The 12,843-nt window shown below is 35.5% G+C and overlaps 1 protein-coding gene across 1 annotated transcript in view; it reads right to left on the bottom strand.

The window, feature by feature from the left end:
• Nucleotides 1–12,843, bottom strand: part of DNAH7 (dynein axonemal heavy chain 7) — a 184,497-nt gene that overhangs the window by 157,832 nt on the left and 13,822 nt on the right. The window contains exons 5-10 of the mRNA XM_087819982.1: nucleotides 10,565–10,678; nucleotides 9,661–9,839; nucleotides 7,218–7,305; nucleotides 6,005–6,185; nucleotides 4,164–4,236; nucleotides 2,268–2,393 (exon numbers count right to left, since the gene is read on the bottom strand). Coding sequence (XP_087676108.1) covers nucleotides 2,268–2,393; nucleotides 4,164–4,236; nucleotides 6,005–6,185; nucleotides 7,218–7,305; nucleotides 9,661–9,839; nucleotides 10,565–10,678 — 761 coding nt within the window. The remainder of the gene's footprint in view (nucleotides 1–2,267; nucleotides 2,394–4,163; nucleotides 4,237–6,004; nucleotides 6,186–7,217; nucleotides 7,306–9,660; nucleotides 9,840–10,564; nucleotides 10,679–12,843) is intronic.

The raw sequence follows: 12,843 nt of genomic DNA, 5'->3' as shown, positions 1-12,843 counted from the left end.
CCTCTCTGAAAAGAAAGCACCCCTGGATATCAGGAAATCATATGGTGGGGAATTTCTTACACCTAATTAAACTCAGTGTATCGAAACCTTTTAAATCTGTCTGTTTTGATTGTTTTATAAAACATAGTGTTTTACTCCAGTCAAGAGCTTTCAATACAGCCTCTTTTCTACAATGCTGTGGATCTTTCTAATATATGTGGTTTACCCATTTATTACCTATTAGTATCATTGCGTTATTCACCACAATTTAATTACAGATTCCTTCCCTATTTCAACGTGTAATTGATTTCTAGATAGTAAACACTATTAAAAACATCACATTTAACTTTTACTTAAAGATCAATATGAAATTCTGGTTAGTAAGCAAAACTCATTTCAAATCTATTTATACTTTCACAAGCTAAAATTCATTTCTTAGGTTATAATGCATTCAGTACGTGGTATGGATAATACATGAGGCACAGAGTAGGTGCTGCAATCATTGCTGGAGCACCTTTGGTAAGGTAATATGTTATACAGGACAATTGAGCAGTGTAAAGTAACATTTTAAGCAAGATGCTTTGAAAACTTAGCATAATAGACCATTCTAACAGACAACGCCTAGCCCTTTATGAACAATACTAAGCAATGGAGCCCCATCCCCCAGCGTAGTGTGTTCTGGCAGTTCCATCTGTGAACAGATATAAAAGAAAACAAATGTGATGATGTGAGAAAAGGCTCACAGACCAACTTGGAGACCAGGATGCCATCTCCTCTACCATGTTTTGAGGGGCCTGTTGGGAGGCCTTCTTTAAGAAAAGCAATATATATGTATTACTTTTGCATATTTTATAAAAACTTATTTCCATGAGTGCATATTGCTAAGACCCCCCTGCCCTCCAGTGCCCTGGAAGTGGCAGTTTAAGAAAGGGTGTATGATCAAGCTGGAGCTTCTAAAATGTGAGGCAAACTGTGCTCAGCCCAGGGCCAAGCTCTTTAGCTTCACAGCACCCACCAGAGTTCATCTCACTCTGCACCATCCCCCACCCCCAGGACAATTCCTAGTGTTATATAGGTAGTTAGGCAGACATAAGCAGAGCAAGGACAATGGGCCAGGTACAGAAACTCACCAGGGCAGAAAGGCCTGGATGCTTAGCAAGAGGCAAAACTGGAAAAACAAGAGCCTTACCCCCAAGGTAACCTATCATCCCTTAGCATATCACTGGTCATGCAGTTTGGACCCCCTGACCTTTCATATCATTTAGTCATACAGTTTAGACTCCCCTGATCTTTTTCTCCCTAAAAATAACATCTAGGCCTCAGTTCCAGGCCCAGAAAAGGAGCAAAACCAGGTAAGTGACACCATGGCTGCCTCAGGACCAGCTACATTGACTAATGACCCTGCCCTGGCTCTGACCCATCGGTGGAGACTATGACCCTGAAAGAGCACACCTGGAAAGCTGATGAATATTCCATTAAAACCCTCCCCTGAAATATCCCCTAAGATTTCCATCTGCAAGAGAGAGATAAATACACTCAGGATGAAGGACCTAGCGTGTGCTCTCCCCCAGGGAAGCAGGCCTGTACCATTCCCTTCCCCCTTCTTCCCTCTACAGGACCCCACAAGACTTGCAACCAGGGGAGCAATGGGCAGCGGCAGCTCGTCTAGGGCTAACCCCCTGAACCTGTCTCCAAGACCTCCTTTTGTTTGACTTCTCAGGGAGCCAAAGCAGCCCAGCCTAGGCTCTCCTGTAGCTTCTTCTGTACCCTTCCTTGTTTCACTATCCTAAATATATTTTTGCTGTGGTCAATAAATTTTTGCTTGCTTTTCTATACACTATCTCTTGATTGAAATCTTTCCCTCAGGAAGACAAGAACCGAGGTCTCCTTGTCTTCCTGGTAACACTAGGATGTGATGCATAGTTCCAGTCACCCAGGAACTTCACCTCTTGCCATTCACATGGGCAATATTTTCTAGGTTTCTATACCATACAGATAACTGTAGCAGCTACTGTTCCATGGGATTTAAAACAAGGAACGATATTTCAGCCCCTTAACTATAATTACCCCTTAAAGTATGTATGTATTGGGGTACAGGAAGGATTGTAGTAGAGATAAAATCAATGTTTATTTTTTATTCTATATATTTCTATATTGCTCATTTAAAACCATGCTTAAATGCTTATGTTAAATTTGTAATATTTCCAGTTAAATTAGAAAAGAAATAGTTAAGACGCAATAAAATAATTTTCATCTATTAAAAACAAAACAAGGCCAGAAACACTCACTTAAAAGTACTGTGCCACAAATCGAGCACAGCCAACATTGTAGGGTTCATTGCGTTCAAGTGATCCCTAATATAACTTTTTGCAGCTAAAAAAGATTTCCTCCAAGGTTTTGGAAGGACTTCCATTCTGAAAAGACAGAGAAAATATCCCATTATCTTCTTTAAAAATCAAAAGAAAGTATTTTTATAGTCCATGTACTTTTTGAGTAATAATGATTTAATTTTAATTAAAAATGATATATCCCTCATGGTAATAACAACACAAGACATGCTCTTTAGGGTTTAGTATAATTTGAGGATAATAATACATATGAAATTAGATTTGAATATTTATCTCATAAGGTAATTAATTTTTTCTCTCTAAATACTTGATCCTATTGAGTCCAAAAATAAATAATGATCGAACAGAAACATGTTATGTTACATATACATCTTAAAAGATTTTCTTAAACAGGACACAAAACATTTAATTTTTCCTTTATTTTAAAACATTTTAGGATATAGTCCTTCCTACCTATGGAAATCCCCTTGAAATTCACCTCTGTTAATGTGTAAAAGTCACTTACAAAATCACAGACACTAATATTCTTAAAGACATTTATTTTGAAACTCCTATGATTTGAATAACCATCTTTTATATATTAAAGATGTGCCATCTTCATTTTCAGAGCATATTTAAACATTTATATTTTATGCTTATAATTTTTTACCTTCATTGGTTTTAAACATTTAGTCTTGTTTTATTATATAGTAAGCTTAATCCAGTTTTTTAGTTGTGGCCATGCATACCTTTACAAAGGATAATTTTTCTCTGTCTCCAGGAGAAAAGCTATTCTCCATAGAAGATATGTTGGAAATGGTTACAAGCCCCCCCTTTTTTTGTCATGATAGGAAACAATTTGGGGCACTTTAATTGATATAACAGAAACAAAGTAAAATTGGATTACTTAATTATATAAATATAAATTCTAGTCTTCACACTATTTAAGAAATTTATTCTTGCCTGGCTGGGCGTGGCTCAGCAGTTGAGCGTCCACCTAGGACCCAGGCGATCAGGGTTCGATTCCCAGTCAGGGTACATGCCCAGGGTGCGGGCTGGGCAGCCGATCAATGACTCTCTCATCATTAATGTTTCTATCTCTCTCTTTCCCTCTCCCTTCCTCTCTCTGAAATCAATAAAGATATTTTTTTTTTAAAAAAAGAAATTTATTCTTAAATGGTAATTATTTTAGGGAAAATTTATAGCAAGTGGATTTTCCCATTATGTGTTCCATATTTTAATCCATGCAATAAATTGAAATATATTCTATATTTGCATATTTTCTGCCACCTTCCCAATGTGGTTTGGGGCATTCAAATTGCCATCAAGCTTTTATGTCCCTATTATACCTGTAGTCTGTGCTGGGAACTTGATACAGATATACAAAGATCTGTATCAAGTTCTTTCACCAGGGTACTTATGTTTTAACTACCTAGTTGTCCATCTGTCCACGTGTTTACCCACCTATCCATCAATTTGTAAAGAAACATGTTAGGGCTTAAATACATAAACAAACAAAGATATTAAGAACGACTAGTTGTATATGAAATGCATATAAATGAGAAACATATACATGAGAAAATAATACCAGTGTTTAAATATATACACATACACAGGAATGGCCACATGATATTTTCACTTTTTTTTTAAAATATATCTTTATTGATTTCAGAGAGAGGAAAGGAGAGGGAGAGAGAGACAGAAACATCATGATGAGAGAGTCATTGATCAAGCCCACAACCAAGGCATGTGCCATGACCGGGAATCGAACCCCAATCGCCTGGATCCCAGGTCGACACTCAACTACTGAGCCACGCCCGGCAGGGCTAATATTTTCAGATAAGCGTGATTGCTTACTCAGCACGATGGGGTGGAAGTTCATCTGGCTTTTCCTCCTCCTTTTCTCTAGGGTCTTTTAAAACAAAATCAACTGAAAGAAAACAGAAAAGTTCTGGTCAATAGTCTTATAATAATTACAGTGTGTTTCCAAGCAATTGCAAAATTAATTTAATTAACATTGTTTAAAAGTATGTTAAGTTTTAAAAAAATAATAAGTAATTTGTGCATTTATGAATACAAGAAAATAAAACTCATGAGAAAATCTATGATGTCTTTGTCTTTAAGAATATATGTTTCTTAACAATGTCCCTGTTCTTTCATTTGCAAATGATAAAAGCTTTTAATACTACATTTGCCTTTATAGCTATTCCACAAAAAGTAGTTCTTGTTGAACTGAAGGTCAGCAGCACAGAGGAGGAGTAGTAGTTTCCCTTCACAGAAAAAAATATATGTATTGCCTTGCCTTTCCCTTTTAAATTGCTTAAGAGCATAAAACAATTGTGTTATAGAATCAGTAAAGTGAGCTACTTCTGCTCCTGTTTTCTGTGGCCTATAATTCACAGTTCATCCTAATTTTCCTGCCTTTCAAGATGCTCTTTCTAAAAAGCAAATATGTTACTACCCCTCTGCTTAAAATCCTTCAGTGACTCTCCTTTATCATCCAATGCTTTAAAAAGGCATATAAACCCCATTAAATTCTGTCACCTTCCCAAAATGCACCCTATACTATGGCCATCACAACTTCTCCCAAGCCTGGCAAAGCCTTTCACGTAAACCAGCCATTGTTCACAGCATCTCTTAGGCTAAACATGTTCCCTGGTGCACTGATCCCCATTCTTCAAGGTTCAGTTCAGGTGCCCCCAGAGTCCTTCCTAACAAGGCAGGAAAAACCCCTTCTCCATTAGAGCATGTCGTCTACTTCCCGCCTTATTGCACTTACTACCCTGCTTTGTAATTTAGTGATTTGTCCATCACCCTTATTACACTATGAACATTTTGGGGGCAAGAATTTGGCTCTTTATTTTCATATTACCAAGACACTCAATAGGAGTCTTACATGCAATGAATGCCTTTCTCCCTGCAGGGTCTCTAGACCACTCCAAAGCATTATGATTTATCCAACTTTGAGCATAGCATAAATTATACCATAATTATATCACAACCAGTTATAGAGCCTTTTAAAAAGTATAGATGGGAAGGTCCAGTCTCCAGAGATTGAATTCATATGGGTTCAATAATCAGTGCTTTTGAATTGATTCTGATGATTCGTCAGTCTTAGAATCTATTGGTCTATACTGAAAGTCAACAAACTTTTTATGTAAAGGGCCAGATTGTAAGTATTTTCAACTTTGTGAGTCATAGGTCTCTATCACAATTACTCAACTCTGTTCTTATAGCTCAAAAGCAGTCACAGACAATCTGCAAATGAACGTATGTAGTTATGTTCCAATAAAACTTTATTTACAAAAATAGACAGTGGTTCAGATTGAGCCTATGGGCTATAGATTGCCAACCCCTAGTCCACAGCAACATTTCTGTAATTAATCACATTCTACTTTATGATATCAGTAATATTCATGTTAATTAAATAATTAACATTTTACAATTTTCTTCGGTTCTGTCCTTTGTTGAGGGGATATAGTCACACAGATAGAAAGATCATGTTTTTTGAAAAAATGTTTTGCTGTACTTTATTAATAAAACTTGCATAATATCTTAAGCAATATAACAACAGCAATGCAAGAAACAGCATAATAAATATAATAAGTAGTGCAAGTATAGGTATTAACTTTTAATTTAAAAAAATTTATCTTTAATGAGATATTCAAATTAGGAAGCAAGGAGAAACACTGGCTTACCTATGGATTTTTTTACACTAAGAAGATAATCTTCTCTCATTTCATCAGATAATGCAAGTATGCTATCAGTGAGGACTTTCAGATGTTCAGGGACTAAACTCAATACATGCTCTAGCCAGGAATCTTCCATGGGGGCTACATGGTCTGTATCAATTCCATGGTGAATATAATAGTAATATCTCTACAGGAGGGAGAAGAAGAAATGTAGTTGAATCTAGTACTGTAATAAAAGAAGTGTGTTTATCACCAGAAAACTACTGAGCAAAATTAAAGTTTTAGGAAAACAAACTATTTACAAGTAATAAAAAAGCATTTTGTGCAATTCATGTAGGGATTATTTGAGATTGCCTAAATTTAAAAAATATACATATTTCATGAACTTTAAAGCTCTTATCTTATTTCATAATTCTACTGTAAACCATTAAGTTCTATTACTAAATATATGATGTACTGAACAAAGACCATGCAGAAGTAGACTTCAATGTTCTATCAGTGGGTTAAAATTTGGTATGTTAGTTTTTGTTCTTTTATTATCTATAATCAGAAGTAGATCTTAAATGCTGCAAGTGGCATCAGTATCCCTAAACGTTAGTTAATCTCAGAAATATAATACAACAGGGTTTAAAAATTTTCCAATTGGCCTATTAATATTCCACACTATAATTTTACAGCTGCTATTAAATATGTACATAAATATTCATTTTAAGACATGATATTATTTCTCTAATAATGGACATTTAACTTCAATATATTTTCATTAGTTTTTAAAATATGTCACTTATTTTTAAAAATTTAAACACAAAAATATTTTCAAATTTGCAAGGTTAAAGTCTTTGATATTTATATCTTTTAAAATTCTGTATTTGAAATACTCAAAGAATTACTATTTCTAAAGTAAGTTAATAGTCTTTGTAAAGTGTACATTATATAATTAAGATAATTTCTAATAAAGACACGTAAAAACTATACAAGACTGAGGCTAGCTTTAATAAAGGGAGCAGGTAAACTCGGGATTCTTTTACTGTGGTCTTAGGTGACAAGGGAAAGAATAATTTCCTCCATTAATCCAATACAGCAATCTATGGAACTCCATATTCACTCCTCTTTCCACCAAGTTTCACAGGGAGGAGCACAGGTTAACTTCAACAGTATGAAAGTGTCTTCAGGTGTTTCCTTTACTTTCAATTATATAGATGAAAGAAACCCTCATTACCAAGACGTCTTTCTCTATTGCAGAAGTGGTCATTTTGGGAATTGCACTTTCATCAGGAGCAGGTGAGTCTAAGACAGCATCTTGTTGCCTAAAAAAAGTGATAAACACATTACTTCAATGTCTATAGAAAACAGTTAATCTTATATCAATAGATATGAAAAGATCAGGACTGCCTTCTGTTAAGTCACAAGAAAAAATGAACTGTTGAACATTTTATAAATGGTAGACACAGTTTTGGTACCAGATTCCTCCCAGAATACTTTCTCTTCATTCATAGGGGGACAGTTATGGTGGAAATGATTGGAAAGACCTAATTCAGAGGCCACACACTGCTTTATGGGCTTTATTAATTCTTCATCATTACCCAAAAGCCAAGCTCTATCCTTTCTGAAATGTTATAGGACTCTTCTTGCATTATCCCTAAATTATATGTGGTTATTTATAAATTTGGGATTTAAGAAAACACTGATGAAAAAGACTTTAAATGTAGTCTTTCAGAAGACAGTACATTCTTCAAAAGACCATTTCTCTGGATTTCTAGAGACATGCAAGTTAATAGTGAGTGACATAGAAGCTCATGTGCTCTTTTGTGTTTATTATTGGCTAAGTGTTCATATAATACAATGATGTTCTAGCCATAATTCAATTTGAAATCTATACTAAATATGAACCACATTTTGTGGCTTCTTCTGGGGCTCCACTGTGTGGAAAGGCATAGTTCGCATCTTCAGGAAAAATGTTATTCTTGGATAGCTTTAACCTCCTTATCATTGAATGTATCATGCTCTCAATCCCAGCTTCATCTGGGATGGTTACAGGTCAGTGATGCTGTATAATGAAATATTCCTTCCCACTAACTGTCATGTATACCTTCATAAAGTTGGGGGGGAAATACATGCCAAAAAATAATGGTTAATATTTTTCAATCTAATGTTTTCCAGATGTTCAGGGGGAAAATTACTATTATATTTTAATTCTGTAGCCAGCTTAGTCATTAATTCAAGAGTAGGAGCAAAATAGAGATCTTTACAGAGATGAAAGCCTCGTGTTTACTCCTCACAGATCTTCATTGAAAGAACTACTAAGGTTGAAGAAGGTAAAGGGGGGATAAATGGTGGTGGAAAGAGACTTGACTTGGGGTGGTGAACATATTATTCAATATACAGATTATGGATGTATCATAGAATTGTACACCTGAAAACTACATAATTTTATTAAACAATGTCACCCAATAAGTTTAATAAAAAAGAACTACTAAGGAATGAGCTTCAGCAAAAAATAAAATGAACCCAGAAGTGAACCAAGTGCACAGGCAATTTTCTAAGAAATCAGAAAACATGTTAGTAAATCTAAGTAAGTGTTAACTTAAAAAAAAGTATGGAGAACTGGTAGAAATAAAATAAACAGTAATCACACGGAAAATGCAAAGGATAGTTCAGAAGTAAGTTAAAGCATTCCAAGGTCTGTTTGTGCTATTCAGGGGGAAAGATAAAAATGAATTCTAAACTTTAAAAAATAAATTACAATATGTGGTTTTAAATGTTAGGGTAACCACTAAAAGAATAAAAATACATTTGATAGCCTTTTATTTTAGAGAGAGTAGAGGGCAGTGAGAAGGAGGAGAGAGAGAGAAACATTGATGTGAGAGAGCCACATCGCTGGGGCCAGGGATCGAGCCACAACCCAGGCACGTGCCCTTGACCGGGACTGGGGGAATCAAATCTTCCACCCTTCGGCCTGCAGGCAGACACTAACCACTGAGCCAAACCAGCCAGGGCTATTTGATAGCTTTTAAGGCAGTAGGAATAAAGGGAGAAGAAAGAAAATTCAATTCAATAGAATGCAGAAAAAAAAGAAAAGAAAAAATAAGCAAAGGTAGCACATAGTGAATAAATAATACAAAATAAATTGGTAGAAGTTAAGTTCCCATCTATAAGAAATACCAATAACTATACACTATGAGTGACATTAAATATACTATTGAGGTACAGAAACTCTTAAATTTCAATAAGTCCATATCCTGTTTTATAAAAGGCATAACTAAAAAATGACATGAAGTGGTTAAAAGACTTCTCTTTCTTACAACATAGTAGCAAAGATAATCTGAAAAACCTCCCATTACCGTTCTCTAAATATTGGATAATGTGTCACAAAGCTCCTTTTGAATATAGCTGTGCTCACAGGAAAGAAAGGAAATACTCGATAGGAAAAAGAATGGAATGGCAAGGCAAAGCAATCAGCAAAAACCCGAGGCAAGGGCTGCCCTCGTGGGGGTGTGGCCTTGGACTCTAATGCCCATGTGTCTTTATTTATATACCTCGACCTCATCACAACAAAGCTTTGGGGCATGCTTAGAGATGCACAGAATTCTTATATGTTTAGATAAAAAGTTTCCAGGGGCTCTACCAGGGATAGCACATGCTGGTTAGCTTACAGAACTTACATAATGACGTTAACCAGAGTGCTTCTCAAGTGTTCTCGCTCTTTATGTGGAGATTTGCTCTTTGATTTGGAAGTAGATGGCCCAGCACAACTATTATCAATTTGGTCTAGTAATGTGCTCTTTTTTCCCAAGTGTTCCAGGTAGTCAGCTAAATTTTTAAAAAAGCGTAAGTTAGTCATCTAGAAAGTAAGCTGAAACATTTAAGTGGTTAGAATAAAAATGCTAAAGCATCTTTCAAAAAAAAGCTGCATGCTTTAAGTTCTCAAATTACCGTAGTATAATTAATTTCTCTTTTACTATCAGTAAGTTAAACTACTCTTGTTTCATGTCATTGTAACAGAAACCACTATTTCAAGATTACTAAATTAACTTATTTTATATTTTGCATAATATGCTAATAAACTCAAATTTTCAATTACATTTCCTTCGAACCTTCTTAAAGTGAACAATATTAAAATTATGATAAAAACAGAATATAAAACTATTTCAGAAAATTTAAAGAACCATGATTTAAAAATGTTAGCATTCCATGTAATCAACCTGATGATTCAAAATCATAAAAAATATTAGAATGACCAATTTGAAAATAATGTTTACAACTTATTAAAATCCCTCTTAGAAAAAAAAATATTCTTAGTCTTTGATGCAGGGGCAAATTCTGACTATGTGAATCAAAGTTTTATCATAAACATCTCAATTCCTAAAATAAAAGCTTTAACATTTACAACAGGCTAAACTAGCCAACAACTGGAATCAATCATTTTCAGAAGGAAAACATATGAGATAAATTTGTCTACTTGATATAACGGCTATTTGAGCTTTACAGGTTCACCGCTCTGATAGCTAAATGTCATGTGATTTTTCTCTCTAGATGTCCTTAAATCTCAGTTTGAACACTGGAGGCCTTACCGTACGACTGCTCGTTTTTAACCCGGAACTGCTCTGGGACGTCATCATCGTGCTTTACACTCAGGTGGAACGACGGGGCTGTCTGCTGCCACTGGGGCTTCGCACTCACCTGCCCGGTGAGATTTAAACAGCATCCATGAAACAAGGTGAGAAAAAAACCTTTTTCATGAAATGCATGAGTATTTTATAAACACAGGCATTTTCTCCAATAAATCAGGGCACCTGGAGAGAAGGCATAAGCACTCAACAGCAAATCTTTCTCCAGCCCAGGAATGGCCCTGATGGGTGGCATTTGGAAGGAGTTACCAAAGGCTCTTCTGCTGGTTTGATGTAACGAACACTGGGGAGTTCATTCCAGAAAGTCTCACCCCCAGATATTGGCAAGTGTTTTTTAAGCTTTCCATTTTCATGAGCGGCGTCTCTGCTGGCCTCCAATGCTAACGCGTTCCACTATATTCCAGCTCCAAAAGGCCTTCCTGTTCTCATGGCTTTAAGTGTCTCGAGAGTACTCTGGAAACTCACACATTCATCCCACCGTTTAAGGCAGGGGTCCTAAACTCTTACACTTACACCAAGTCAGGCAGGTGTCACAAAAGAGGGAGGAAGGCGAGTGTGGATAGCTATCGGCACTCAGCTTCAGTGCTGGGAAACCATGAAGGGTGGTAGGGACTGAGGCAGGCAGGGGAACAACTAAGTCTTTAAAAGGACAACTGCTAATTATTGCAACACCAGAACACAGACACACTGTTACTGGAATCCAGGGCTCTTCAGTAAACACAGGTGGAAGGATTTTAAAGTAAAATGTACTAATTTGATGCTGACAGTTGGGTCTACATCTTCCTTTCAGATGCAGACCAACTCGATAGCCCGTGCTTCTGTCGGCTTCTCCTTCCCAGTTTTACTCTTCCTCTGTCCCTTACTCCAGCTCCCAGATAAACTACCTGCATGCAACTCCTTGTTTCAGGCTCTTCTTTAACAGGAAAATAAGCTAAGACAACTTATAAATTAATGCTTTTCCATCCCTCTATCTGCCTTTCCCTTCTTCCACTCGAATCTTGCTCCATAAAGGACTTAAGATTTGTGGAAGTGCTCTGAGTGAGATGTGCAGAAAGGGTGAGCGAGAGTCAGGTCAACAGAAGCTGCGAGTCACTGGTGCTCCTTGGTTTCTACAAGGATCACCCCAGCAGCATGAGGTCTGTAATGAAAATCACTCTTGGTTTTAACTACTTCCAGAAAATTTTATCCAAGTCCAAACCTTAACATTCAAAAGAAAATCCTTTTTTAAATAAAAAAATAATGGATTTTTAAAAAACATCTTTTAAAAATACTATTTCCCTTAAAACACATAAAACTTAAAGAATGCTGAGAAATGTAATACATAGCCAAATATGAATATAAAACCAGGTTTAAACCAGCCAACAAAAGTTTTTTAGACTATTGTATGCCCCTGACAAGAAACTCAGCCACTGGGTACTAAATAAGGAAATTTAAATTAAGTTTACATTTTTAAACCCCTATACTAACAAGACACAACAAACTAAAAGCAATTTTATTTTCCAGTTTTAAAATGTGTTAAATTTTTAGAGAGAAAATAAAATGTCTATTCAATTTCAGGTGTTGTCTTTTAAACTAGAAAATTTAAGATAGATTCTGCAGAACTAGTGAAAACATACTATAGCTCAGTTCTGCAGAACTTGGCATGATAATCAGGTTATCAATAAAAGCACATTTTCTATTAAAATATGTACTTTGAAATGTTCAGTATAATTGCATCTGAGAATATTAATTCAATTTTCTAAGTAAAAAATGTCTTCCTTTTTAAATTATTATGAATCTTTTCTACACACAAATTCAATTTTATAGTTTGTTCTTAGCTGTTAAAATATCTTTCAAAAATAATGCTTTGGTTGAACCTGAAAACATTATGCTAAGTGAAATAAGCCAGCCATAAAGGGACAAATATTGTATGACTCCATTTATATAAGGGACCTAGAATATTCAAATACATAGAGACAGAAAGTAGAAGGGTGGTTGCCATGAGCTAGGAGAAAAGGAAATGGGGAGTTATTGCTTAATGGGTAAAGTTTCAGTTTGGCAAGATGAAAGAGTTATAGAAACGGATAGTGGTGATAGTTGCACAACAATGTGAATATTTTTAATGCCAGTGAACTACAGTTCAATTAAAAATGTTTAAAATGTTAAATTTTATGTTGTATATATTTTATCGCAATTTTAAAAAATGTTTTCACTGAACCTCCACTTAAGTTCAACTCC

The sequence above is a fragment of the Miniopterus natalensis genome, chromosome 8 (assembly GCF_054644295.1).
Source record: "Miniopterus natalensis isolate mMinNat1 chromosome 8, mMinNat1.hap1, whole genome shotgun sequence".
NCBI classification, from domain to species: Eukaryota; Metazoa; Chordata; class Mammalia; order Chiroptera; family Miniopteridae; genus Miniopterus; species Miniopterus natalensis.
The sequence above is the reverse complement of the archived record's forward strand: the minus strand, read 5'-3'. Positions and strand labels throughout refer to the sequence as shown.